Source organism: Musa acuminata, chromosome BXJ2-9, assembly GCF_036884655.1.
Source record: "Musa acuminata AAA Group cultivar baxijiao chromosome BXJ2-9, Cavendish_Baxijiao_AAA, whole genome shotgun sequence".
NCBI classification, from domain to species: Eukaryota; Viridiplantae; Streptophyta; class Magnoliopsida; order Zingiberales; family Musaceae; genus Musa; species Musa acuminata.
Genome location: NC_088346.1, coordinates 42,273,396 through 42,300,816, shown reverse-complemented (window position 1 = coordinate 42,300,816; position 27,421 = coordinate 42,273,396). Strand labels below are relative to the sequence as shown.

At 35.9% G+C, this 27,421-nt stretch overlaps 2 protein-coding genes and 2 long non-coding RNA genes across 5 annotated transcripts; 1 reads left to right on the top strand and 3 right to left on the bottom strand.

The window, feature by feature from the left end:
- Positions 1-364: 364 nt before the first annotated feature.
- On the bottom strand, positions 365-3,377 carry LOC135623456 (protein WRKY1-like). 2 transcript variants are annotated; one of them, XM_065126446.1, is made up of 4 exons: positions 3,287-3,357; positions 1,930-3,184; positions 1,716-1,841; positions 365-866 (listed from the first exon to the last, which is right to left on the bottom strand). In XM_065126446.1, exons 2-4 carry the CDS (start codon positions 2,718-2,720, stop codon positions 689-691), a joined length of 1,095 nt encoding a protein of 364 aa, XP_064982518.1. In that variant the 5' UTR covers positions 2,721-3,184; positions 3,287-3,357; the 3' UTR covers positions 365-688. The 2 variants fall into 2 exon arrangements, with proteins under 2 accessions (XP_064982518.1, XP_064982517.1); XM_065126445.1 differs by having other exon boundaries at positions 1,930-3,377.
- A 1,248-nt stretch (positions 3,378-4,625) lies between these two features.
- On the top strand, positions 4,626-15,222 carry LOC103975113 (uncharacterized). The gene is made up of 13 exons (XM_065126443.1): positions 4,626-4,772; positions 4,906-4,968; positions 5,046-5,216; positions 5,698-5,829; positions 7,195-7,334; positions 7,935-8,021; positions 9,005-9,130; positions 11,634-11,789; positions 12,002-12,064; positions 12,523-12,624; positions 14,177-14,347; positions 14,426-14,505; positions 14,840-15,222. Exons 1-13 carry the CDS (start codon positions 4,742-4,744, stop codon positions 14,895-14,897), a joined length of 1,380 nt encoding a protein of 459 aa, XP_064982515.1. The 5' UTR covers positions 4,626-4,741; the 3' UTR covers positions 14,898-15,222.
- Positions 15,223-17,482: 2,260 nt separating this feature from the next.
- Positions 17,483-23,037, bottom strand: LOC135622152 (uncharacterized). Its single transcript, XR_010490993.1, has 5 exons — positions 22,210-23,037; positions 21,956-22,126; positions 21,735-21,875; positions 21,474-21,536; positions 17,483-17,908 (listed from the first exon to the last, which is right to left on the bottom strand). It is a non-coding gene; the product is annotated as an uncharacterized LOC135622152 (long non-coding RNA).
- Positions 23,038-23,477: 440 nt separating this feature from the next.
- LOC135622153 (uncharacterized) lies at positions 23,478-25,240 on the bottom strand. Its single transcript, XR_010490994.1, has 5 exons — positions 24,707-25,240; positions 24,371-24,517; positions 24,194-24,261; positions 23,904-23,957; positions 23,478-23,821 (listed from the first exon to the last, which is right to left on the bottom strand). It is a non-coding gene; the product is annotated as an uncharacterized LOC135622153 (long non-coding RNA).
- Positions 25,241-27,421: the final 2,181 nt, after the last annotated feature.

The following is a 27,421-nucleotide window of genomic DNA, read 5'->3' as shown; positions in this document are numbered from 1 at the left end:
ATAGAAACATGTATTACCCATCATGCTCTCAAGCTATAATCAATCTAACAGCAAGATGTTATATTTGATTATAGCTTTACCAGAGTTTAGTCGTTTAAATAACAATAAATGAAGACAAGTGTACATTAGTTGATGATGTCAAAAACATTGCTGAACAGATGCCATCAACTACTATAGTACATACATTACTGGTTAGCTCAGCAAAGTACAGATCGTCAACAAAGAAACCAAATCAAAATTCATAGTATCAAGTAAACCCCACAGAAAACAAGTCCAGTGCACTCCCAAGTACAAAACCAGCATTTAAGGCCAATAATTCATTCACAGGTATTTTGCAAAATGGATTATATTATACCAATCAGGATGGACACAATTTAAAATTCTTTCAAACCATGGCTTTGTACTATCAGAAAGCCATTCTGCTAGGTTTAACAAGAGATCACTATTAGAAGCTCCAACCAATCCTATTTCAAACAAATAAAGATCACAAAATTCCTCCATGGTGATGGTCATGATATTCAACTAATAGTAGCATTCTTTTGAGGCTCTATCGGTGCATCTTCCATCTTACATATTTTCCCATTGACCTGAACCCATGCAGCGGCTATACCCCAACATGTTTTTCTTGAACACAAGGAATATATACAGGACAAGCTACTTGCAATGGAAACTGAATGAAGAAAAAAAATCAACTCGTCACTAATGGCTCTTTGACCGACATCAATATGTGGGCAGACTGGGTCAATAGCTTGGCATGGTTGTGTTCTCCTTCATAAGTAACAATCAACATTGTTGGATCTTCAACACACCGCTCGACATGCTTTTTTGCAGGGCAGCCCTTCATGCTGCTGCATTTGTAGTATCCTCTGCTCGATTTATAGCAGAAAATATTTTAGTACCAAATTAAAGCTGTCTAGAACAATATTACAGGACAAAAATCATTTAATAGTATATAAGATTGACTATGATGACACTTCCATATCATCGAAGAGAAGTACAGTGAATCTACTTAAATACTCCACTGGTGGAATTATTAGTAAAATGTTCGAAGTCAATTTTAGGATTTAAAAGTGAAAATAAGCAAACAAAATGGTATTTGTTACTGGTGATTGAACCGTGGGACCTTTACTTTGTAGCATGAAGATCCAAGACTCATGGAGATTATATGTTGAAGCCTTGAAGGCCCAGCATCTTAATCAGCCTTGCATGTTATTTGGTAACTGAAACAATCTGGAAAAGTATGTGAACATACTTAAATTTAACCAACATTTGAGAAATGCTAGACCTATTTTCTGCTATAAAAAAAGAAAAATTACTAAAGAAAAAAATAAATTATAACTAGCAATCTATTATTATTCTGATAAGGAAATTGTAAAATAATAGTTTACTGTTTGTTTGAACTTGGTTATGAAAAGAAAAATATAAAGAATTTGTTAGCTAAAGTTCCAACAAAATCAAACAAAACAATGACTAGATCCATGCAGTTTCATCATCTGAGAGAGAACAGATGGAAAACAAGGACATGCTTGTTTCTAAGAATTATTACCTAAATTTGTGTACCACTGGCTATTTAAATTTATCAATAATGATTCCTGCTAGATTACCATTACGGCAATGATGTCAAAGCACAATAATTATGCAATAAACAACAAACATCTGGCATGTCAGGTCACTCAATCGAAGAGAAGTGTTTAGGAAAGCCAACAACACCATACCTAGGATAGGGAGAACCCTTGATTGGCTTCTGCCCATACTTTCTCCATGAGTAGTCATCTGCAGGGATATCTCCAAGCTTGTTACTTATAGCAGGAACCTTAATGGTTCTCTTCACTCTCAATTTCCTGCAAAAGCCAAGGAGAACTTTGTCTGAATGAGAACATATTCATGAAAAGAAAATAGAAAAAAAAAACATTACACAGGACCCCTGACCTCTTCTTTGAGCAGTGGCACCTGCTTGTTTTGGCACATTTGCCACTTCCATCATTCTCTCCTCTAGAACACCTCCTATCATTTAGGTGCCAGTTCATCGAGTCGGACAACTGTGGTCCACCAAACAGGTTGAAGGCCTTCCCATCCATGCTCCCCATGCTACCATCAATGCTCAGGGATGACAAGAAAGAACGAGAAGACGATGCAGTTGCTGTGCAACTTGAGTTGTCAAACATGAGGTTCTTGCCGCTATTGCTGCTTCCATACATCTCATTCTGGAACTTCATATGCTGCTGAATCTGAAACACCTGACTGTTGTGCTGCTGTTGGAGGAAGTGAAGGTGGGTGGGGTTAGGACTGTAGGCAGCTTGAACAGTGCCCCTGGAAGCAGCATCCGTTGCAGCTGCTGGATTCTCAAGCAACATTCTTGGGGGGATTTGTGGAGGGATCTTGGCAGTGGAACCCAACTCGTTAACTGGCTTTTCTAGTAGGTTTCTTGGAAGGAATTGGACCAACAGTGGAAAAGGTTCAGCTCTGGATACCGCCGGACTATCTAAGAAGATGGTATGGTTAAAGTGGAGTTGTTGGGGGTTCGTGAGCCTCCTTAGCCTCGCATGACCTACACCATTACTAAGCATGGAAACAACCTTGTTAAACATAGAAATAGCGTTTCCAGTCTCTGCCTTTAGAACTTTGAAAGCTAGGGTTTGGTCCTGAGTCTCGGATAGCAGGTTCAGCACTCTGTGGCAGCTCACCACAGCTGCGCTATTAGCTTCTTCCACACCCTCCATCTCAGAAACCCCTAAGAGTGACCCCCTACAGATCTCTTCCGCTCACCCAACACACTCCCTCAGCAGCAGAAATTTCCCATGTGTCGCCACCTAGATAACCAGAGATGAATCACGAAGCAACCGAACTACGCATTTCACCAGATTTTGCTCTCTCTCACAGTGTTCAAATGCGAAAAGCAACTGATTTGATCTACTGTAGTGCAACTCAATCAGAAGAAAAAGGGGGAAGACGAAGAGTCCTCAAGAAAGGTCAAAAGGCAAAGCAAAGGGCATCCGAGGACTTGAAACCAAGCTAAAAACGAAAGCATCTAAATATCAAACACGAGAGAACACCATGAAACCGGTAAGCTGAGGTAATCCAAGATCCAATTCTGACGATACCGATCCGCTATAGCTGCCATTTTTTTCTCCCGTTTGTACCGATAGCATCAAACGCTAGAAGAAATCTTTCGTTTCCCGGAAACCTACAAGAAATAAATGATATCTCGACACCAAAGGCGACCGGAAGAGACGAAAAATAAAATGAAAAGAAAACCCCTCAAAAGATGGGAAGGGAAGACGGAAACCCTAGAAACCGACTGCGGGGGTTGCTGGGCGTCACAGCCAATACCAGAGAGAGAGAGAGAGAGAGAAGAGAGAGAGAGAGTGATTTCCTTCAACGAAAACACAACGGAAATTAAAGAACTAGATTCCGAGGAGAGGGGAAGGGCACACCGCCACCGCTGGGGGATCCTCACCGCTGGAAGTGGATCGGACGGCGGAAGAGAGGTCGAATCAGTGTTGGAGGTCACGGGCTCTGACGATGCGGGCCCCACGCGCCGGCACGACTCGGCTCGGATGGTTAAATCTTGGGTTAAGCAATCGGTTGTCGCTTTGCTCTTTTATCATCGACCTTTATCGATCCTGGATCCTCTCCAAAATGATCCGACATCCGACTAGAATCAGACGGTTTACCATACCCAGAATCACAACTAACGGACAGATGAGCGTCTATTTTTCAAGAAGGATTGGAGAGAATCTACAAACCTTCGTTCCTCAAAGTCGTCGTCGTCGCGGTCTCGGTTGAGACAACGCCTCCATGTGTATGTTGACGGGGGGAAACGGAAAGGGTGCGGTGGCGGTCGGCTGACGCGGACGTGGGACCCGACGACCCTCACGAGTCGCAACGCAGTTGACGCGGTGGGACCGGGTAGCGTGTATGAACTCGTGGTTGGGTCGAATATTAGGAAAATTGTCATACAATTCCCTATAATAATTAATGGATAATCCCTTAAATCAACTGCAATTAGTGAGCTTTAACATGTGTTTTCTTTTTCTTTCACATCCTAATCTTTCTAATTTTCATTACACATAATCCCTTTGCCGATTTAATATGCATGGAGCTAAAATTGCCTAATTTCACATAGCTCAGTGGAGGGTGTCACTCTCAAAGATGTCCACAATATGAGAGTCAAAAGTGACGTGCGGATGGCTAAAATTTCTCATTCTTGTCTTTCTTATGATGGAATTAATTATTTAATTTAATCGATTAATATTATAATAAAGTGATACAATAAATATTTTGATTGTAGACTTAAACCATTACTGGGATTAATTTTTCATTTCACAATGTGTTACTACCATTTATTTTGGATACTTTCTCAATTTTACTTCGATTTTGAGGCTATAAATATCCTATGTCACGTGTGATTTGGGAGGCATCCACATTGGATTTTCATGTAATTATATATATAATTAACTGACAATTATAATATTATATTTATAAATTTTGGATCTTTTATATATATATATATATATATATATATTACAAATGGACACGCAATAACCAACCTTATATAGACCACTGGCTAATCCGACGGTTTTCACGTACTTTAAGATTCGTATTGCAACCCGTTAAACCTAGCTACATTAGCGGGTTCATTACGTCCCTCCGAACTCCAAGTTTCTACGAGACGCCGCTCTCTTCGAGAACCCGTCCGCCCCTTCTCCCGGAGGACGAAAACCCGCCGTTTGTTCCTGCCATGGCATCCGATGCTTCCGCAGCCCTGTCAGGTACAGCATTTCTTCGTTAAGAATCGCGACAAGCCAACCCTTTCTTCCTATTCTCTTCTCGTGTTTTTTTTTTTTTCCATCTGTCTTCTGTTTTATTGATTCGTTCTGGTCGATCCTCCTCTTCCGGATGCAGTGAGGCAAAAAGTTCAGAAGTTTCTTGATGCCGCTCGCTCTGGGAACCTCGATCTCTTCAAGAGTTAGTGTCTTGATCGTCGTTCTTTCGTTCGATTCTTGGTTTGGCTTGTTTCCCGAATGTTCTTGTTGCGACTTTAGAGCTGGCGAAGCAGCTAGACGAGGGGAAGGGGCTGGCGACAACGGTGGCTGACGTGAAGGACGCGAATAAGAGGACTGCGCTGCACTTCGCGGCGAGGGAGGGGAGGACTGAAGTGTGTAAGTACTTGCTGGAGGAGTTGAAGGTCGATGTCGACGTGAGGGATGACGATGGTATGCATCTGAAAGCTAATGTAGCAGAAGTTGGATATCCCTGTTAAAGAGTCGTTAAAATTCTGATAAACCTTGATTTTGGAGTTGTGAACGTGATGAAGAAACTGGCTTTCTTATGAGCTTCTTATCCATTGAATCGTCGACCTTAATACAGTGTTTATGATTGTATGCATTTAGCATGTTATACTTGGCTTGACTAACTTTTTTCCTTTTGCTAAAATCATGTCGTCGACTGACCTGCCTGCAAACTTCAGTTTTCGTAAGCATAATATTCTTTTAGTTGAATATTATTTCTTATACTTTTGTTGTTATAGAAAATCTTATTTCAGTTGTTTCTTCCTTTTAAAATCTTCATTTCGTACATGTTTTTTCTCATAGAGGTTAATATATTTGACTGCATAACAAATTTATTTTATCTTGTTGGTTGGATGACCAAAAGGAGCATCTGGTGCTAGAACTGTAATTTTTCTTTTGCTTACAGGCGAGACTCCTCTTATTCATGCTTCTCGTCAAGGACATAATCTTACAGCAAAATATCTACTTGAACAAGGGGCAGACCCTTCTGCTTCCAGTGACTTAGGAGCCACTCCTCTTCACCATGCTGCTGGAACAGGTGAACTCCAACTTTATGGTCAAAGATTTAAATGTGCTTCTCTGGAGTTCTGTTAGCCTCCATATTTATTAGCATGAAAATTTATTGTCGTGTTTTGTTATAATGAGTTGTTCTTATATGTTGGAGATATTCCAAGCTGTAAATTCAGTGCGACCAAATTTTCAAGTATGTCTTTTTCCTGTTTTAGAGCGCTAAGCACTCTATCCTCTGGGGGAAAAAACATGATATTCACTTCTTCTATGTGATATATGACTGATTTTTGAAGTCCTTTTACGATAGACTAACAAGCTTTGATAATCTGCAATGTACAAGTGTTACAGACTTATTCTCGGTCTGAGATAGCTTTTGATTTGGTAGTCTTCTGTTACTTTATTGTACAGAAATTTGTAGTTGATGGTAAGTTGGTAACTGCTAATTCTCTGAGTTTTTGCATTAAAAATTGTGGTGGATAGATGGTGAATGTTGCTAATTTCATGTGAACAGAAGCAGAACATGGCTTATTAAACTTATTTTGAGGAATGCTATCAGTTGGTTGAGACATTTGATTATAGATTTCATCCTTTAGATCTCTTTTTAACTAAAGTTTAGCTAGGCTGGTAGTTAACCTAAAAGTCGCTTTATTTGCTCTTTGAAGGAATGCAGCATTTTTTTTGTTAATTTAATTGATAAAACTGGAGGCTGGATAATGGATTTTAGTTTTCCTGCATATCAAGTTTTCCCTTGTTATGTACTGGTCCATATGCTAAAAGGCATGGGCCCCATCCAAACTGGGAAAACCTAAGTGCTTTAGCAGGTTTGGTAGTAACTCTTCAAGTTTCAGCTCAGTATCAATGGATATTTTAATTTAGTTTTAGCCCCATATGAGTTTCAGTGCCAATTTGATGTTTGAAGCTTGATATGATTTGATAAATATTCTAAGAGCATATTTTGTTAGGGTTGCGTTAGGCATTCAGGAGGGTTGGTATTTGTTCTGAGGCAGATGCAAATTTGGGTCAGGTTGACCCTTTTCTCACCTAAACAACCAAACAAATCATTTCGTAAACAACCTTACCTACTACTAGGTTTGGCTGAGCAGGTCCACGTCAACTCCAAGTTGCAGCAGTTAAAACTTATATAGCTTCTTTAACCTGATTACTTCTTTGTTTCTTGTGGTCTTTTGTGTTTAGGCTGAGTTTTTCTTATCTAAGCAACCAAATAATTCATCTACGCAATCGAAGGCCTACTACTAGTTTGATGCGAGGAGGTTCATGTCAAGTCCAAGTCAAGTTTCAGCTACCAGAACTTATATAGCTTCTTTAACATGATTACATCATTATTTCTTATGGTCCAACATATTTCCTATCTTATTGGATTGGATATATGCAGGGAACATTGAGCTTTTGAACCTCTTATTCTCAAAAGGAGTTAATGTGGAATCACAAAGTGATGCTGGTACCCCTTTGATTTGGGCTGCTGGACATGGGCAGGAAGAATCAGTGCAATTTTTGTTAGAACATCATGCTAATGTAAGTTGTGCTTATGCTAGTTAAGCACTTCCAAATTTTACGTTTTTTTGGTAGATCCAATGAGCAATGTTTAGTTTATATTACCTAGATTTTCACCTTGGCTTCATATTTTGCAGCTGCTTCTCACAAACACTGATGTTCGTTGAGTTTGTCTTATCTAAGTTTTCATGATAAATAAACCTTTTTAATGAAAAAATCTTGTAAGTTATAGGTTAAACATCAATTTTGTCGTCACTATTGGACTGATGGCTTTGATAAACCATGATAAGGTTTCACTACTAGAATTCTATTTTTTTTCAGCTTTTTGTCCAGTATAACTTACAGTGTTTGCTGAAAAACTCGTATTGCCAATGTCGTGCATATTTATTTAGCTAGACTTACTGTCAAAAGCTGTAGTTTTTAGTCGATGACCTCATTGTGGTTTTTATTTATCTATCAAAAAGAAACTATGTTGAGTCCTTCCTAGGTGATTAAACATAGAATCTTGTCGGAATCACCTCTTAACGTCTCCTTTTTCACCTTCTTCCTCTTTGTTGTTATTCTACACGCGTCCACATTAATGAACTCATGATATGCTGTGATTTAATGCAAATTCTGTAGGCCAATGCTGAAACTGATGACAATATCACTCCACTATTATCAGCTGTAGCAGCTGGATCACTTCCATGCTTGGAATTGCTACTTCAGGTATAATCTTGTGGTGTTTCTTTTTTGTGGTTGTTTAAATGTTTGGTTGTATGCATATATAAAATTAGTATATTACTTTATTGGTTACTTTTTGAATATATCTTGTGGTATGTGGTTTATTGTAAATTATAGTATTTACTGGTCAACCATATTTTCAGGTGATTTTTATGAACTTCACATGATATAGTTCTAGTTTTTGTTGCTTGTGCTTATATCATTGACTGCCCTTGTTATATCTCTTTGCAAAAAGAAATCAGTTAGTTTCACAATAGACAGTGGCATTTGTGGGAAGCAAAAGCCACAGAAGACTTGGTTAGAAGTAGTGTCAAGGGTTTGATGCTCCAAGGATTGTAGTTGGATGAAACCTGAAGGACACGGTGGGGAATTACTTGTGCAGAACACAAGGTTCCAAGTTCAGGTGACATGGAAGATGCAATAGTAAAATGATTTGATGAGAATTCACAGTAAAAGGGATGAAAATTTGAACTTAAGGTGTATCTGTTGGAGTTAAAAACAAGGTATGCTAGGCTAGACATTTGATCAGGATTTAATGGATCTAGGATTGTAAGAGGATGAAATACATGGTGTGAAACAACTTACACACCTGTGGTTATAAGTTTAGATGGCTTTTGGATGTGCCAATCGCTTACTAAAATCATATGGTGGACATACTGAGCTATGCCGGCTTTCAAAAAATTGAAAAAGGAAGCACAAAAAGATCAGCAAGCTGTGATGTCCAAATTATTTGGATTTAGGCCAGCTGAGGGTGATATTATTCATCATTAAATCATCTTTATGTCTAATAAAGTTATCATAGATTTCATCCACCTTTCCTCGGACATGGCTCAAACACATCCTTCTGTGTTGTATCAAATTAACACAATTCTTTGGAAGTAGCATGTATTTTTCTTCCAGTGTATAGCATTTGTAACAAAAATATACTTTATCTGGTGAGACAGTGACTTATGTTTTTATCCGTGTAGGCAGGTGCTAATCCAAATGCCAGTGCAGGAGGAGCAACTCCGTTGCATGTTGCTGCTGATAACGGAAGTAGAGAAATTGTCAGTTGCTTAATAAGAGCTGGAGGAGATCCTAATCTATGTGATGATGTAAACTCTTGCAAGTCATTTTGTTTATGCTTGAAGCTGACTTGTTGTTTATCAATATCTTATTATTGGATTGTGAATGTGCCCGACTGTCCATGTTAGAGAAGTGGGTTTCTGCTTTAGCTCTCAGTGCACATGAATTGGGATGTTATGCTTAATATGGAAATTGGAATAATGGCATTAAGAAAAAAATCTTTTGCAAATTATGATTCAATTTCTATTGAAATTGACCATATCATGTTTTAGTCTCCATCAAGGTTTGTCATACCGAAGCGTACCGCCCGTATCGGGCGGTACATACCGGTCTGACAGGTTATCGGTACGCGGACCGTCCCGTTCCGCTATAGTGCTACAGTATACAATAAAAAATTATTCGGTACACCAGGGTGTACCGCTCGGTACGCCCTGATGTATCGCCCGGTACACCGGTTCCATACCATACCGAGTTCGGGTAGAAACGTCGGTATGGTACGGTACAGCGAACCTTGGTCTCTATTATCTCAGCATATCTTCCTCTACTGAACCACAAAAACAGGATTATTGTATAAATTTTGTCTTAACATTTTTTGAGGTACAAGATGTACAAGTCTTGACCTTTTCGGAGAATTGTTTTTCTTGCAGACTGGAGAAAGCGAGATAATGCTGATTTTCATGACAGGGTTACTTTGTGATGCAGGGACTGATATGTAGTGTTTTACTTAAATCAGAAACAATTTTATTATTTTCTTTACGCTCTTGATGGTAATAAAGGCATAAAATTCTATCTGGAGTTGTTTTCATATCTTAGTAGATGTTATAGTATGGGATTTCAAAATTGATTATTATCTGATAATTTTAGGACACATAAGGGCTTGTAGTGTCTGGTGTAAAGTGTAAACTAGATGGGTTGTCAGAATAACAGATATAGGCTCTCTTTCGTTTATTAAATGGTGTGACTATGCAATGGAACCAAAGGTTTGAAATCTTCTAACCTTTGATTGATTATCAGACCCTAGAGTGATGCATTCTGTTCCTATTTTCTTTGAAATTATCCTTTCTTTTAATATCTCTTGTCAATTTTCTTCTTGCACCCTTGATCTTAAACTCTGCAGTTGTTCCTTTATGATTATAGAAAACCCCAAATCCTTAATATCGCCCTGCAGCCTGTTTTTAAAAGCAAGGTCTTCAATTTCGAATAATACCGCCCATACCGGGCGGTACGTATCGGTCCGTCAGCAGACCGGTACACTGACCGATCGCTACCGGGCGGTGTATATATATATATATATATATATATATATGTATGTATGTATGTATGTATGTATATATGTATATATATGTATGTATGTATGTATATATGTACATATATGTACATATATATATATCTCGTATCTCTTCTCCCCACGTGGGGTGATGTCACTGAGGCGACGATGTCTCGGCGATGTCACCCCACATGGGGAGAAGATAGGCGACGTTGCAGATTTTTTACTTTATATATATATATATATCGTTTGGTATATAGTACCATACCGTATCGAGCGAATCTCGTAACTCTGGCATGGTATGATATTTTAATCATTGCTTAAAAGTCTTATTAATTGTATTTTCTAATTATCTGGGTTTTAATCTCAAAATGTTTTGGATTTATTCTTTTCTTTTGCTCTTCTTGAGGCAAGGATTAGTTGTCATATCTGATAAACAGGAATCATGCTGCTGAAGCTAGCCTTTGGTTGTTGGAACTGTTGGACAATTGGCTTCTTGCTTTCTTTTGTTTTAAAGGAGCCATGATGTCAACTCCAGGCATCTTTCCACATGAAAGGAATGAATTTGATATACTCCAGGTATATTCATTTTAGTTAGTTTAGTGATTTTATCTTCTTTATTAGAGTACAAAGTGTGAGCTTATTTAGTTACTGGGATTCAACCTGCTCAAGATCTCTGAAGTAAACCATTTTGTAGATTCCCTGTAACTAAATAAGCTCACACTTTCTACTCTAATAAAGAAGACAAAATCACTAAACTAACTAAAATTAATATAGACAAAATCACTAAACTATTCTTCATCAACATATTACTCAAGCATATCATTTTGTACAAGTTTCAGTTGGATTAGTCATTTCTTCTCTCTTTTCTAGTCCTCTGTTCCATTTTAATAAATTGAATGAACCTCATAATCTAATCCTCTGGCTCTAGGTAAGGCTGTCCTGCAGTTGACTAGAATGTGTAAAATTCAAATGCTCTGAGACTTTGCTGACATTTTTAACTAGTAACTATTAAGGAAGTAGATAGTTTGTCTCTTCATGACTGCATTGCTACTGGTGATATCAATTTCTTTTGTGTGGCATTATCGTTTTTCTGTCTTTTCCTTTGGATATGTCTTGAGCTTATATGTACAAGAGACTTGTTTAATGGAATCAACTAGTGATCCTGGTCAGTTTAACTGCTTAATTTGGCAGCAAAGTTTTAATGGTTATCTGCTTTGTGAAACAAAAGCATATTGCAACTAGATTTTCTACTTTTGTTGCAGGATGGTTTAAAGCCAATACAAGTTGCTGCTTTGAGGGATATCAGAGATGTTGTTGAAGTTCTTTTGCCATTAACATCTCCAGTTCCAAACGTTTCAAACTGGAGCACAGATGGATTAATTGAATTCATGCAGTCTGCTGAAGCAAGCAAGGAACAGGTTTCTGAATGATGGGCCCTAGTCATCTAGTAGTAGAAGAAATTTGTTTCCTTCTCACTTATGCATGTACTCGTGCATAAAACTAGATATAGTTAGCATATGTCTTTGCTGTTAAGTTTCAAGATTGACAGCTTTGTAGGTTTTTAGTTCACTTTTGTGTTTGCATGTAGCTGTTTACTTTTATCCAGTAATGGACTAATGTGAACTGACAGGCCAGTAGAAGAGAAGTTGACTTGCCAAGGAGTGCCATTTTGCATAAAACAGAGATGGTTGAGGTGTCACTCTTGCTCTTGGATTTCATTTTCTATCTTATGGTTGTTGTCAGTACCCTGTGAGAAATTTTTTTAATCAGCCTGTAACAAGTAGCAACTTTAGATATAATATAATTGTTATCTATCCCAGTTACATTACAATTGAAATTGGAATTTCAGTTTTATCTATTCTTAGAAATGTTAATATCTTGTTTCCTACAATGTCGTTTTATCTATCCCAGTTTTATCTAGTCACGGCAGAGATGCCTAGTGTAAGAATAAAGGGGTCCCTTGACTATCTGCTAAAAAATTCTCACTTTGGTAGTCTAAAACCAATAATCACTAATTTGTTAAGCCTTAATTGGTGGTATGTGTGGTTTACCATAAGAGATCTAAAAAAGAAATAGGTGCTCTAGTGTATCAGATTGTCATTGTTCAACTATCTTGTTAAAACACTTCAAATGCTCATTTCAATTATGCAGGTAACTCCTGAATCCAAAAAGAGATCTATGGAAGCAAAGTCACGCGGTGATGATGCCTTCAGGAAAAAGGACTACCAGATGGCAGTAGATGCTTACACCCAGGTAATTCCTTGGGCTGGATTAAGATATTGACCAACAACTACAAGTTTGAATGGTTCTTTTATGGATTTGCATATACTAACCTAGGAGGAATAACTGTATTTCTATCAACTGAGTCTCTAGTTGATAACATATCTCTGATGCTGCAAAAAAATTTTGTTGATGACACTTAATCTCCCACCACATCCAAAGTGACAAGAGATCACATCTGTTACCACATATCTAATGCTGAATGCAAATTGGAAAGAAGAATTGTGATTGATAATAGGGTGGTGGCCAAAGGCATGAATCTGAATCCTTTGTTTGATCTTTTCTATATTTAGGTTGAAGCATTTATTTTGGGTGGGTGTCTGTGCTGTTCAATTACCTAGAGTTTTAATAAAATTTCATTAATCCAAATTTCACTTATTTTTTTTACCATTTTAGTTTATGTAACGTTTGAATGAGATTTTTTTGCATCTTTAATAAGCTAAGACAAACATCTGATGAGTCACCTTTTCAATGTCATCCTGTTATTTAAAGTAATGCTTGGCTTTTTTTTAATTATATTGAACATTCAATTGTAGATGACTTCAATTGAGATTTATATTGAACAGTTTTAATCGGAAGCATGTTTATCACAATCCCTTGTCTTTGGTTTTTGATAAAAAAAAATGGTCTCTATTTATCATTACAGTTAAGGTATCTATGATTGCTACAGAAAATACTCTCTAGAAAGAAACAAAGAAAACTAGTTCTGAGTCTTTGCTAGATATAGCTCTAGATTTATTGTAATTTATGATGTATATTTGTCTTCTTGGTTTGTTTCAGGTTGGCTGTAGTTTTGTCATGTTATACTGAATTCAGATATTTGGATCCTAGGTTTGGTTTAAATTTAATTTGTCAATTGAATTTGGTTTATGTGATTTTGACCCGTGATGTGTCAATGTTGATGGGCTAAAAAATTGTTGGATTTTAACCAGCAAATATGGTGATATAAAAGGTAGATGAATGCACAAGAGGAAGCACAAAATTCTGAGAATGTTTACAATTCAAACAACATTATCCTCCTGGGTCTGAAAAAAGACAATTATTGGGGTAAATACAATTAGAAATGTGCAGGTAAATAAAGTATACTGGACACCAGCTATATGTGTCTGTGTAAGCTCAGATCCGTAATGTTGCAGTTCTTAAGCCACTTTGCCATGATGAACTTATGACAGATAAATTGTAGTTACTCAATCTGTGATCTTATGTCGTTCTAGTGGCTAAACTGGGTTTCTGGTTGTCACCTGAAGTAAGATTCTTATTAGAGTTCTAGTCCATGATATTTAATGTGTGATGCACATTCAAATTTTTTTTTTTTTATGAATAAATGATATCTCAATGTCATAGTATTACTTGGTTGTCACTAGTTCAACTTCTGTTAATGTAAATAGCAATTCATTAAATCATCTCCAGCTTGTCCACCCATTTGGACTAAAGCTTAGACTGCCATCCTGATCTCATACTAATCATCTCACTGAAATTATTCATACTATCCTGTGGAATTGTAACATATATAATTATAATTCAGGCTATTGATCTGGACCCAAATGAAGCTGCTTTGCTATCAAATAGAAGCCTCTGCTGGATACGACTTGGACAAGGCGAACAGGCCTTGGCTGATGCTAGGGCTTGCAGAGCGCTGAGGCCAGACTGGGCCAAAGCTTGCTACAGGGAAGGTGCAGCACTACGTCTATTACAAGTATGGTCTCTTCTTCGGATATTTGGTTGAATAAAATACTTCTGTGATGAGCTTATTATTTCACTTTTTCTTTATCAGAGTTTTGATGAAGCAGCAAGTGCCTTTTATGAGGGAGTGAAGCTTGATCCTGAGAACAAGGAGCTTGTAGATGCTTTCAGGTATATATATATTGTAAACCATGAATTCCATTATCAGTTTGTAATTGCATGCACGGGAAGAAAGGATAAATAGTGCTCTGTTTTTTCGGTTGAAACCTTAGAACAAACAGAATGAACTATTCAAATTTGTTATATGAATAAACCACTATTTTGTCCATGAGTTGCTCTGAATTGAGGCTATGCTGTAAAACGAATGCTCTGTGTTTGCATTGGCATTAACAATTGACATGCCGAGTCACTTGGTGAGATCATAATACTCCGAATATGCTTTGAGTACCAGATTTTGTTAATCATAATTGTTTATTAATTTCACTCTTTCCTCTTATTTCAATAGGGAGACTGTTGAAGCTGGACGAAGATTTCATGGAACCGAACAGCAGCAAAAACAATAGCTTAAATTATTTGGCGGGGGCTCAAGATCCCTGTATATTTTACCGAAAAGTACTAATCATTGTCTAAAAGCAACTGTTGTGCCCGTCTTTGACCCAGAGGAAGTGTAAATAGGATTTTGGTGAGCCCAAATTTTTAGACCATTTGCATGATTAATGCTTCCTTTTTCGCTTAATATTGTTAGAAAACCATGTTGCTCCCAGAGGGATGGTGGGGCGTGTATCGGTGGACAGACTAATTTGGTATTCAATCATGCAACTGTCAAAATCAAGAACTGCTATGGGTACTAAAAATTGCTGTTGCAAACTTGGGTACTTTTTCTTGTCACATCCTTGTTGTTGGTGGTGTTATATTTTTGTTTTGGTTTGTTGCAGCAAACATGCGGATGCAACTGATGAAAAGTGTACTGTTCGTCCATCAGAGTAGTGCTTATGCCAATGGTTTCTTCAAGTTCTTGCCTTGTTTATTTTTGCTGATATAGTTTTCTTGATCTGAAGACTTGTAAATCTCACTATGATAAGGTAAGGCGGCTGATTCGCTGGATTTGGCATCTCATGTGCAAACATACTATAAAGGGGGACTCCCCGAGTACCATTCCACACAAATTGAGAACCGTCGAACCATCCAAATCCAATACCGGCTCTTTTGATATTTAAGTCAGTTAGTTTTGGATTTGGATGGTTCAGCAGTTCTCAATTTGTGTGGAATGGTACTCGGGGAACGAGTCCCCTTTTATAGTATGTTTTAAGAAGTAGATTGTTATAGTGAATGGTTATGTGTTACTCTTGAGCCATGCATTAATTAGTTTGACTCAGTCGAGATGATGGTCACATATCGTTTACGTAGCTTCGAGCTGTTGGCGTATTGGCCACATGGTGCTATGTTGTTGTTGATCGTGTGATATGCCCGCGAGCCATGTGGTGTCAAGGTGTTGGCCACGTGTTGCCTGTGTCATTTCCATATCCTTAGCCCCCTCGCTTCTATAGGTTACATAGTCGATGTTTCAAAATAACTTTCATGAGTAGTAGTTGGTTGGATGTCGTCGTTCATTTGTGTGTCCAATCATTTCGATTGTGCGTCATCAATTTGCATGCTCGGTTATTTCAGCTGCACATTATCCATTTACATGTTTGATGGATTCAACGACAGGTAATAAAAAGATCGAACATGTATTTGATGATATGTAATAGAAACGACTGAACGGCGTGTGTTCCACATGTATTGAGAGCTCATCCAAGTCGTTGGAACGCAAATTCCACGTGGTTTAGTTTGGTACGTGTTCGATACCTTTGGAGGTCAGAAAGAAGTAAAATTTGCTGTGAGACTAACAACACAAGAAGGAACTTGAGTTCACTCCAAAACCGCTTCCACATCAAAATTTACACCAATTTATTTTGCTCTCGCCGCTGTTCGTTGCAAAACGATGTGTGTCTGTGCTGTATAAGCGATCGTGATCATACTATTCGTTATTCCAATTCTATGTTGCCTCGCGGGAGGTTTGCAGTATGCGATCGTATTGTTCTTTATTTCTCGATTCATTTGTGGGAGTTATTGCGATAGTGCGATTGTTTGGATGATAGATTGTTAATATTTGATGTGCAAGATTTTGTGGCTTAAGTCGATGTGGCTATTTGATTCCATTTTGGTTGGTTCGCTGCCACAAGAAAATGTGTCCTCATAATATAGTTGTCGATCGAGTTAGCGTGCCACAGCTGCAATCCTCAACGATGCCGCAGAATATAGTAGTCGATCGCATTCTCTTGCGAGTCTGCGAGTATCTTTTTTGGTGCAATTGCATGACAAGAATGTTTTGTTCAATCATCACATAATATTATTATTCATAGTATATGCCGATTGAGAAAATATTTGTTCTCAGGGCTAAACACGTACTGCCACAACGATGGAAAAGACAAATCATCATAACAGATCTGCTATGTCAGTCAAAAACAAAATAAAAAACATTCTCCTCTACACAATACCTTACCTAATAGAGTACTGATATTATAAATACTTGTTACAACGATGCATTCTAACGAGTAATCCGAACACCAATAATCAAAATGTTTAAACTGAAATCAACATAATACACTCGTTAGATCCTTATAAGTCAAACTTAATCTTTGTCCACTCCGATGTGAGACTAATTGGGGTATCACAATCACCCACACTCAATTAGCTTGACGTCATCCTCAAGACCCAACATAACCCATATTGAACCCTAACATAGTACATGTGAGATTTAGCCTAGTGGTGGCTTCACACCGTGATGAGTTCTCTGACTCTATCCACGAGTAACCCTTTCTTACTTGAGCCCTCTCACCGTGTTTAAATACTATATCAGCTCTAATACCAAATGTCACGATCCGAGCCCGATGAGCTAATTAGCCAATAACTCTGTTTGATTCAAATCACTAACAAAAATACTTAAACTGAAATTAACATAATACACTCATCATCATCAGACCCCTATAAGCCAAACTTAATATTTTTACCCACTTTCGATGTACTAATTAGAGTGTCAGAAAGAAATAAGCTCGATGTCATAAAGAAATATAAATCATTGGTAGATTTCCTCAGTATAATTTGATTAGACTACTTTTTACATATGATCTGTTCAAGCATCAAGAGATGGTTTAAAATAAATACACGAATACTTCGATCAAAAATGACCCGGTTACATCGTTCAGAATTAACTTGCTATTCATATACTACTGTATTCTACACCCTTTGCAGGGATGAGCCTCGAGTGGCACGTCTTGTAGTCTTCCGTGAAAACTGAACATTAAGCACTTCCTACGAGAAGTTAATCTTTTGCCAAGTCTAGATGAAGAAGAAGCAATCCTATGTAGTACACTATCGCCATCAATCCAGAAAAGATCAGTGAAGTACTTATGCAGCATCAAAAAGGTTTACACCAGTAATGATCACTGCAAACGCTCCATTGCTGCACAATTCCTGCCTGATTGTGAGACTCACTGCTGCATAACGCTTCCTGGCCGTAGAAGCTGCAGCACTGTATTTTATTTGGTTTATATTCTGAAGAATCAAAATCTCAAAGTAAAAAAATCAGATCCATAAAAAATATGCAGCTAGTGGATGTTGCAAGTTCATTGTCACATGAATCTAGCTTATTTAATAAGTTAATGCACACATGAAAAGTTTGAAGGTAAAAGGTTATGTTAGGTCACTGACAACTAACGTAAAATTATGTTAGATCTCATGAACATAGATCTTAATCGATTTCAGTGTAAAGTTAATATCATGGAAGTGACGCGAGACACCTTCATTTTTTGGGTGTTCCGAATTACAAACGATGGGCTAGAAGGTCGCCCAGAAACAGACCATCACATCAACACTCGGACATGGTGCAAAGTAAGCAAGGGTTATCTCATTGTTTTGGATCAATGAGAGTAAAAAAAATTAGTCCAAGAACAAAGGATTAAGTAAGCAACTTGGAATATAAGAATACTTTCATAAAAGAGATTAGAATTGATAAACACTATGATCAAAAGAAGAATAAATATTATTTGCTTACAAGAGACTAAGTGGATAGGAAAAAGTTTTAGAGAGATTAATAATAATGGATTTAAAATTTGGTATATTGAAAAAATTAAACATAAAAATGATGTAAGAATTGTTGTTGATAAGAATGTTAACAATAATGTTGCAGATGTGAAAAGATTTGAAGATAGAACTATAGTTTTAAAATTTGTCAAAAGGACAAGATATTTTGAATGTCATTTGTACTTGTACCCCTCAAGTTGGATTAGATGATCAAACCAAAAGAAAATTTTTGGAAAGCTTAGATGATATCATTTAATAAATACATATAACTTAAAAACTTACAATTGAAGGAGATTTGAATGGACATGTAAGCAAAATATATAATGAATAAAGAGGTGTGCATGGGCGCTTTGATTACGGGGAGAGAAGTGAAAATGATGGTATGATTTTGAATTTTACAATTTTGTATGATCTTATAATTGTAAATACTCATTTTAAAAAAAGAGAAACATTTGGTTACTTATAAAGTGTAGGCCCAATTATAGTAGATACCTTTTTCTCACTAGAAAAGTAAATAAAATTATGCATAAGAATTATAAAGTTATACTTAGAGATAGTTTGACGAATCAACATAGGTTGATTGTATTAGATATTTGTAGAAAATGAAAGAAAAAAAAGATAATAGAAAATTTTACTAGGACTAGATTGTGAAACTTTAAAAATGATAATGTACGAATTTTTAACAATAGGATGAAAAGAGAGGCAATTTGGAGCTTGCATGGAGATAATATTAATATTATTTAGACTACAATGACTAATAAAATTAAGAGCTTGACAAAGGAGATCTTTGGTGAAATTAAAGATAAAGGTGTAGCTTTAATAGAGAATTGGTGGTAGCGTGAGGAAGTTCAAAAAATAATTTTTATTAAAAGATCATGTTTTAATAATCGATAATATTGTAAAAATGAGGAGACATTTAAAATATATTAAAAAATCTAAAAAAGAAGCTAAGAAACGATTAGTATGACAAGATATAAAATTTATGATAATTTTTCTAATAAATTAAGTATTAAAGATGATGAAAATGATATATATTGAATTACTAAATATAAAGAAATAAAGTGTAAGGATTTAGATAATATTAAATGCATTAAAGATGAAGATCAAATAATATTTGTTATTGATAATGAAATCAAGAAAAGATGAAAAAAAATATTTTTATAAATTATTTAATGAACATTCCACATATGACTTAACTTTAACAATAAATAATAGTTATAGATTTAATAAGCATTAATTTATTTAAAAAATTAGAACTAGTGAAGTAAAAGATGCCTTAAAAAAGCTGAAAATATCAAAGGTGTGGGACGTGATGGTATCGTTATTGAGGTTTTGAAAAGTTTATATGACAAAAAATAGCTAGGTTAATTAGAGTTTAAGAAAGATACATGAAAAAAAAATAAAAAATTAATGTCAATTTATAAAAATAAAGGTGACATTCAAAACTATTCTAATTATAGAGGAATAAATATCTTGAGCCATATTATAGAACTTTGAGAATGTTGTTGAAAGTATGATAAGGTTTGAAACAAATATCATTGAAAATCAATTTGGTTTTATGCTTAGAAGATCGAAGCTATTTATTTATTAAAATGATAAATGAAAAGTATAGAAAGAAATAAAATATTTGCATATAATTTTTATTGACCTAAAGAAAACATATGATAAAATTTCTAGGGATTTATTATGGTATATTTTTGAAAAAAAGACCTATCCACTAATTATATTGATGTTACTAAAGATATGTATGATAATGTAGCTAGTATTATTATAACTATAGGGAGCATATCTAGTGAGTTCTCTATTAGTATATGATTATATCAAATATCCGTATTAAGTCCTTATCTTTTCATATCGATAATGAATGAACTTACTAATCCTTTACAGGATAGACCTCCTTTGTGTATATTATTTGTTGATGATATTGTCTTAGTTGATAAGAGCCTAAATGAAATTAATTATAAACTTGAGTTATGGAGGCAATTCTTAGAAACTAAATGTTTTAAATTAAGTATCACAGACTTAATATAAGAGATGCAATTTTAGTAATACTAGGAATAGGTAGGATTGTATAGTTAAGTTAGATGGATAAGAAGTTCTTTAAGTAAAAGTCTTATGTATCTTCGATCAATTATTTAACAATATAGAGAGATTGATAAGCATATTATTCATAGACTAAAAATAGAACGATTAAAATGGTGAGAGGCGCTAAGCATCTTGTGTGATTACTAGATACATTTGAGATTAAAAGAAAATTTTTATAAGACAATCGTGAGACCAACAATATTTTATGGTTTATGTGTGGAATAATTAAAAAATGATATATACAAAAAATTTATTACCGATATGAGAATATTGAAATGGATGTGTCGAGTTACAAAGAAAGTTCAAAAAAATATTTTTATTTGTGAACAACTAGATATTACATCGATAGAGGATGAGATGAGAGAGAAACGTTTAAAATGGTATGAATATATACTTAGGAGACCTATGGTTGTGATAATTAGAAGAGGTAAAATGATTAATATTAGTGATATGAGAAAAAACAAAGGAAGACTTAAAATAACCTTACTAGAAATTATAAATAAAGAATTAAATAGTCTAAACTTAACTAAACAAATAACTTTTATATATCATGGTTTGCAGTATGGGCGGTACGGACCGGTCCGACAGACTTTCGGTACGCGGACCATATGTTACTGTTCCGACACTGTAGCAGTATTGTAGCACTGTAGAACTGCTACAGTGCTCGGCACGCCTGAATATACCGCTCGGTACACTTGGGTGTACCGAGCGGTATATCGTACCGTACCGGTACCGAGCCCAGATCGAAACTCCGGTACGGTACGGTATTGCGAACCTTGTTATATATCTCAATGGCGACAAAAAATCCATGTAGTCAACCCCAAATAATTAAGACTTACAATTTTATTGTTGTTGTATATATAAAAAGTTTGAAGAATATGCATGTTACTAAAGTTTGCTGCACACAGTAAAAAATTCTAATGACATACCTCATGAGATGACTCATGAGTTACTCATCAACTTTGTGATTTGATCTCAATGCCACTCTTCTCCTAGAAGTCATGCAAAAAAGGGAAAAAAATGATAAGCACTTAAGATATAAACAAAGAATAAAGAATTATAGAATAAATTCTCCATTACTATGTGAAATTTTATATGGCATGACGAAACTTGAAACAAAATTAAGCCATTCACTATGTTTATAATTTTACTTTCATAAAAGATAAATTCAAATTATAGACTCAACAAACCATGGCTAAGGAAGGACCCTTCCGGAATTTTCCAGTTTGACTCCTCATGGTGACAAGCTCCTCAGCAGATGTTGGATGAATTCCAACGGTGACATCAAAATCTGCTTTTGTCAATCCAGCTTTTACAGCTATAGCAATCCCCTGAAGTATATGAAATTTAAGCCTGCTAAGCTAAAAGCTAGAAGATACAAAGGGATGGAATTAAAGCAAAACAAAGAAACCTGTATAATCTCTGGTGAATCTTCCCCACACATGTGCACACCTAATACTGTATTTGTGTTTGCACACACAATAAGTTTCATAAACACCCAATCAGGCAGGCCAGAAAGCGTGGCCTTTAGAGGCCTGAAGTTGGCTGTGAAAATATCAACTTCACCACACTCTTGAACAGCCTGCACCATTTTCGGATATTAGAGGGGAAAGAATATCTAATGCACACTTCAAAGAACAGTTATGACAGCAGAATTTGTCTCACTTGCTCCTCGGTAAGACCAACTTGTCCAATTGGAGGCTGGGAAAATACAGCAGAGGGCACAGCTCTGTCATACACATGCAATCCACTAATAAGATATTATTTTGCACCGACAAACTACCCATTTAACTTTACTTGCCCGAAAACTAAAACATACTGTTAGTGAGAGTTGATTCACAGTCTCAAATGTAGAAGCATGAATTAACATGTCTCACAAGAACACGTCATGCAAACTTAAGCTGCAACAAACAAATGTTCATCATCCATTTGCACCTATGCTTCTTACTTGGTTGACTAAGTGCATGGACACTCTTCATATCATATATTACCCATCAAACTAAGGATATATTTCCTTAAACCCTAAAAATAGTTTTGCAATTTACCCAACATAGCACAGGAAGCACCTGATCATAAGAAATTGAAATCAAAAGGTGCCATGAGTTACTGCACCATAGACTAATCCATTTAACAATACCAGGCAACTGCTTGCGGTTGACAACCAGCAAATATGTTCATGACCTCGGGGCAGGTTCCACCTTATTAGATCTAGGAGGTTTATGGTTGTAAAAGGCTATCTTTGTAACACTCCGTTCAAGTACATTAAAAGAAATAAAAAAGAAAGTTCTTTCCGATGGGGATAATTGTCACCTTGTGGCAATGATGGACTTCACAAGCTAAGACAAAAGACATTATCGTACAGAATTACTTGTCAAAAAGGGTTGCCATAACATTTAAAAAACTGGTACTGTTAAAGCTGGTTACCATAACACTGAAATATGGAATTTTAAGCCTGAAACCAATTTAATTGCTTAGTTGTTATAGCTAATTTTTTAACACAAAATAGCAGGTTTATGCATCTTTTCCTCTTCGATGAATATAAATCTGTAAATCAAAATTGATCGTGTTCATCTTCTGTTGTAATTATTTCCATGTATTATTTAGAGGATTGTTATTTCTTACACAAGCTTCATCTATAAACCAGAGAGTAGATCCTACATTCCAAATAGCCTTTAGGTTGATAGTTGCCAATAAAATTTGGCAAAGTCCATCTTCCATGAAGCGTATATAAACTTTATTTTGCTGCATACCTGACCCATAGCATCAGGAGGTTCAATAATGACATTCTGCAAAACTAAAGACAAAGAAAAACAACACATCAACTTCTATCATATGTGACGAGTAACGACAACTAGTAGGTTGCAAAAGAAAATGATAATGATAAACAAATATTAGATTAGAGATGACTCTGGAGGCTCATTTAGAACAATTTAACTAGCTAGCTGACGTTGCTAGTGGAGATAATCTTGACAAAATGCTTATGCAAGAGAATACAGGGATTCTAAATATTCTCATCTTCTTGTAACATGCTTGTTTCACTAATCATAATCAGGCCATAGTTTACCAGACATCATTTCTTTTTAGAGCACTATCTACAAATTGCCCCTACAATGCTATAGATACAAATCTGTAATCTGGTTTTGTGGGTTCAGTACCAAACACAGTTTCAGCAAATGCCCCTCCCTTCCATCAATGCAACAGGGGTCAAGTTCACTCTATCTGTAGCATCTCCAACAGCCCAAATGGAATCAACTGATGTTCGAGAGTATTCATCAACCTGAATCAAATTACTGTTTTCATACAAAGGCTATGAAGTACTTCTGAGACACAATAAATTAAGTTGGTGAATTCATATGTACCAATACTGCACCAATCTTTGCCAACTCTACTCCAACATCCTCCAGTCCCAAGTTCTGCATACATAAAGGAAAACCATACATAGCTATTCAACATTAGAAAGATCCAAAGTAATTAAGACTAGAGATGATAGTTATCTTTCACAAATGTATATAATGTATATAGGATAAAAGAAACAACAGAAACTTGTGCTGGCACATCTGCCCCCTGATTCTTGCAAATCATGCATACAATATACTTAGTAGAAAGCAGACTGAAAAAATGAACAACACTACACGAATATAAATTTTACCTGGCTTTCAGAAGCAAAAGAATTGTGAAAACTTCCAGATTGTTATAACCACGATCGACAAAGTCACCCTGGCTTTGATGTAGGCAAATTTTGAACCATACATTCATATTGGTATTCTTGCATAATAACATACATAAAAAAAAATCTTCAATTTGCTTAAAATGAGAAGAACTTCACCATGAATATGTAATTTGTCTCAGGAACATGACCTCCAGTTTGAAAAAGTTTCATTAGATCATGAAACTGGCCATGGATGTCACCACAAACAGTCACAGGGCTATTAACCGGTTGTACATTTGACTCCTCAACAAGAATCTCCTTAACCTGTTTACAATGAATATAATAGTCCAGAAAATTTTAAATTAAATTCTGACTTACGGAAACATAAAGTCTACCATTTACAGAAGACAGATTTAAGGATAAATTCCGATTCACGCGGACTCGCGAGAGTACAAATTGAATCAGACTCCTCAACTCTTTGCCGCAGAGAAAACCAAGCAAGGGTGCCCTTACGTATTCGCCTCTGGATGCTGCCCTTTCTTCACATTCGCGATCCACTGATCCAGTTCCTTTGCGGAGTCCTTCGTCGATTTGGGACGTCGTGTTTCGCCTACGACATGGCTCGACGAGGATTTAAGCCATGAGGATTTCGCCTGAGAATGCTCCGACACTCTCCCTCCCTGAGTAACCGCCGCCGCCGGCATCTGCACCAGTAGAAGAAGAAATATCTTCTCCACCAACCGTTCCGTCCGCTGCCGGAGAGCTCCGACAAAGCACCCAGCCGTTTCAGATACGGGTGGAACGGCCCCGCTCTGCATCTCCTGTCGTCGCCCGCAACAGATCGAACGGCACCGTTCCACGCGTCCGTCTTCCCCTCTCCCTTTTACACCTCCAACACGTCATCGTTTGGCTCCTCGGGAAACCACCACCACCCGAACTCAAGGACTGCAACCTAAAAGTTCGTTGCCGATGCAGTACTCAACTCACTGGTCATCCATCGGTCATCGGGTTACGTAATTTTAAATACTCGACGCCACATTAATCATATTTTTTATAATAATAATAATAATAATATTAAAATATATTGTCACTAAAAAATCGTAATTAAATTTTTTAAAAATCATAAATTAGTAATAATTTTATCACTAATATTATCACAAAAATTTTAGGTATTATTATTTTTTACTAAATAAGATATCATTACGGACCCATAAAGGTAACCAAACAATACAAACTTTAAATCCAACTTATGCTCAAAAAATTCAAAAATGCGATCGACTAAAATGACAATGAAAGTAAATATGAGATAACTCATCAAATTGAACACCACATAGCAAACAATGCCTAAGTATCTATAATACCAAATGCAGCAATATAATGAGAAGTAGGTAGCTTTAAATATACCAAGTCACACTAGGAATAATAAATTGACTGTAGTCGGTTTGGGAGATTCTAAGTATCCACGATTCCAAGATTCTAAATATCCAAGATTAATTTTTGACACATAAGAATCCAAGATTCTAAGTATCCAAGAAACAATAAGTAAATGGATAATAACAGACATAAGAATCGACTTAATCAGAGTAATCTTATCGGCTTGAGATAGATAATTAGCTTACTAAGAGCTAAGTTTCTATTGAACAATTTACACACAAGAATCAGAAGCTAAAGCAAACATACAATGAGGAGAGCTCATGGTTTATAGGTACTTAAAAGGGAATTTACCCTCCTTAATACTAAAGAACCCACAAATGGAAGACATAGTTTGCCTATTAGCATGATGAAATCTTTATATTTCCTAAGATTCATTCTTTGATTGATAAAATATTCATTGGCATGAAAGAGATCAATGATCATTCTATATTATTTTTTATTACCTCTAAAGCAAAAATATATATTATTTTTTATTAACTCTAAAGCAAAAAATTTATTCTTAAAATTAAAAAAAGGATAAGTTTACCATTCTCAACAACCTTGGTAAGAAGATAAGTTAAGAACTGAGCCAGAGGCAGAGAGATAAGGGATTATCCTATTTAAAACCCCTACCTACCTTAAAAACCTTAGATGATTTCTCATTAATCAAATAAGAAAATTTAGGAATAGAGATGCATAAATATAATAAATGAACACTTCAGGAAAAGCATGCAAAACTTTGAAAATAACATTTTATAAAAGCCTATTATAGTTTTTTTCTAAATCAACTTTAATAATGATAAAAGGGTTTTTACTCTTACGAGCAAGAGAAAAATAGATTGCTCCATGACAATTAAATCAGGTGAGAAGGGTTTGATCCTATTAGCAAGCAAGGGTCAAAATGTGATAAATAATATTACATAAGGAGATAAGTTTATAATCCAGAATAGCATTAGGATTAGGACATTTAGAGAAAAAAAAAAATAAAAGTTTGAACCCAAAGTTAATGCAAAAATAGAAGTACAAAGGAAATGATTAATGGAGACCCACATAGAATTAGAAACTATGTTGAGATATGGTTTTCAAGTTTTATAAATTTATCCATAATGTCTTTTGACTGATTAACCGCAAAAGCATTAATCTTAATAGAAAGAATCTGAATATGTCTATTCGAAGTAGTGATATTTATGATAGTAGTGAATATATCTGTCATCATTAGAAATTCACTTGGTTTTGACCAAGGCCATCACTAAAGACTAAGTTGCCTGAGGATAGCTTTGAAATGATTCTGTAAATAAATTAACTAATTACCTTCAACCTCATTTAGATTAGATCCAAACTAGCCTCCTTAATTTCAATTAAAGTAGTGTTAGCTTGAAGCTTAGATGCTTGCACATTAAGGTACCCAAAACATATCGAGTTTCAACAGGACAAACACCCCATAAGGTACTTGACGTTATAAGTAATAGAGGCTACAAATATAGAGGAACATAGATGCCTAGACTAATTAGATTAAACCACATCATTAAACTTCTTGTTTTTAATCTAAATGTTTTGAAATCTAAACAAATAATCCTTAAACTGCTTAGGATCAATCATAAAAAACATAATCAAGCAATGTTTAAAACACACCCGAAATAGATGAATCATCAAAAAGTTGAATCTAATAGGGATGGGCAAAAGCCTAGTCTAATAAGACCAAAACTTGCAATAGATGTATTTTTTTTAGGCCAAAAGCCCCTAAGTCGAAAAGGCCAAGGAGAATAATTCTTTAGTTATATGATAGCATAAATACATTGAGAATGGTTAGAAAGC

What these genes read in the sequence shown, in the direction of transcription:
- LOC135623456 (XM_065126445.1), bottom strand. Translation starts at nt 2,720, where the DNA reads ATGGAGGGTGTGGAAGAAGCTAATAGCGCAGCTGTGGTGAGCTGCCAC. An exon ending in TGCCACTGCTCAAAGAAGAG is followed by an intron (nt 1,842 to 1,929) that starts GTCAGGGGTCCT and finishes TGGCTTTTGCAG; the next exon opens with GAAATTGAGAGTGAAGAGAA. An exon ending in AAGGGTTCTCCCTATCCTAG is followed by an intron (nt 867 to 1,715) that starts GTATGGTGTTGT and finishes TAAATCGAGCAG; the next exon opens with AGGATACTACAAATGCAGCA.
- LOC103975113 (XM_065126443.1), top strand. Translation starts at nt 4,742, where the DNA reads ATGGCATCCGATGCTTCCGCAGCCCTGTCAG. An exon ending in TCACCATGCTGCTGGAACAG is followed by an intron (nt 5,830 to 7,194) that starts GTGAACTCCAAC and finishes GGATATATGCAG; the next exon opens with GGAACATTGAGCTTTTGAAC. An exon ending in CTGAAGCAAGCAAGGAACAG is followed by an intron (nt 11,790 to 12,001) that starts GTTTCTGAATGA and finishes GTGAACTGACAG; the next exon opens with GCCAGTAGAAGAGAAGTTGA.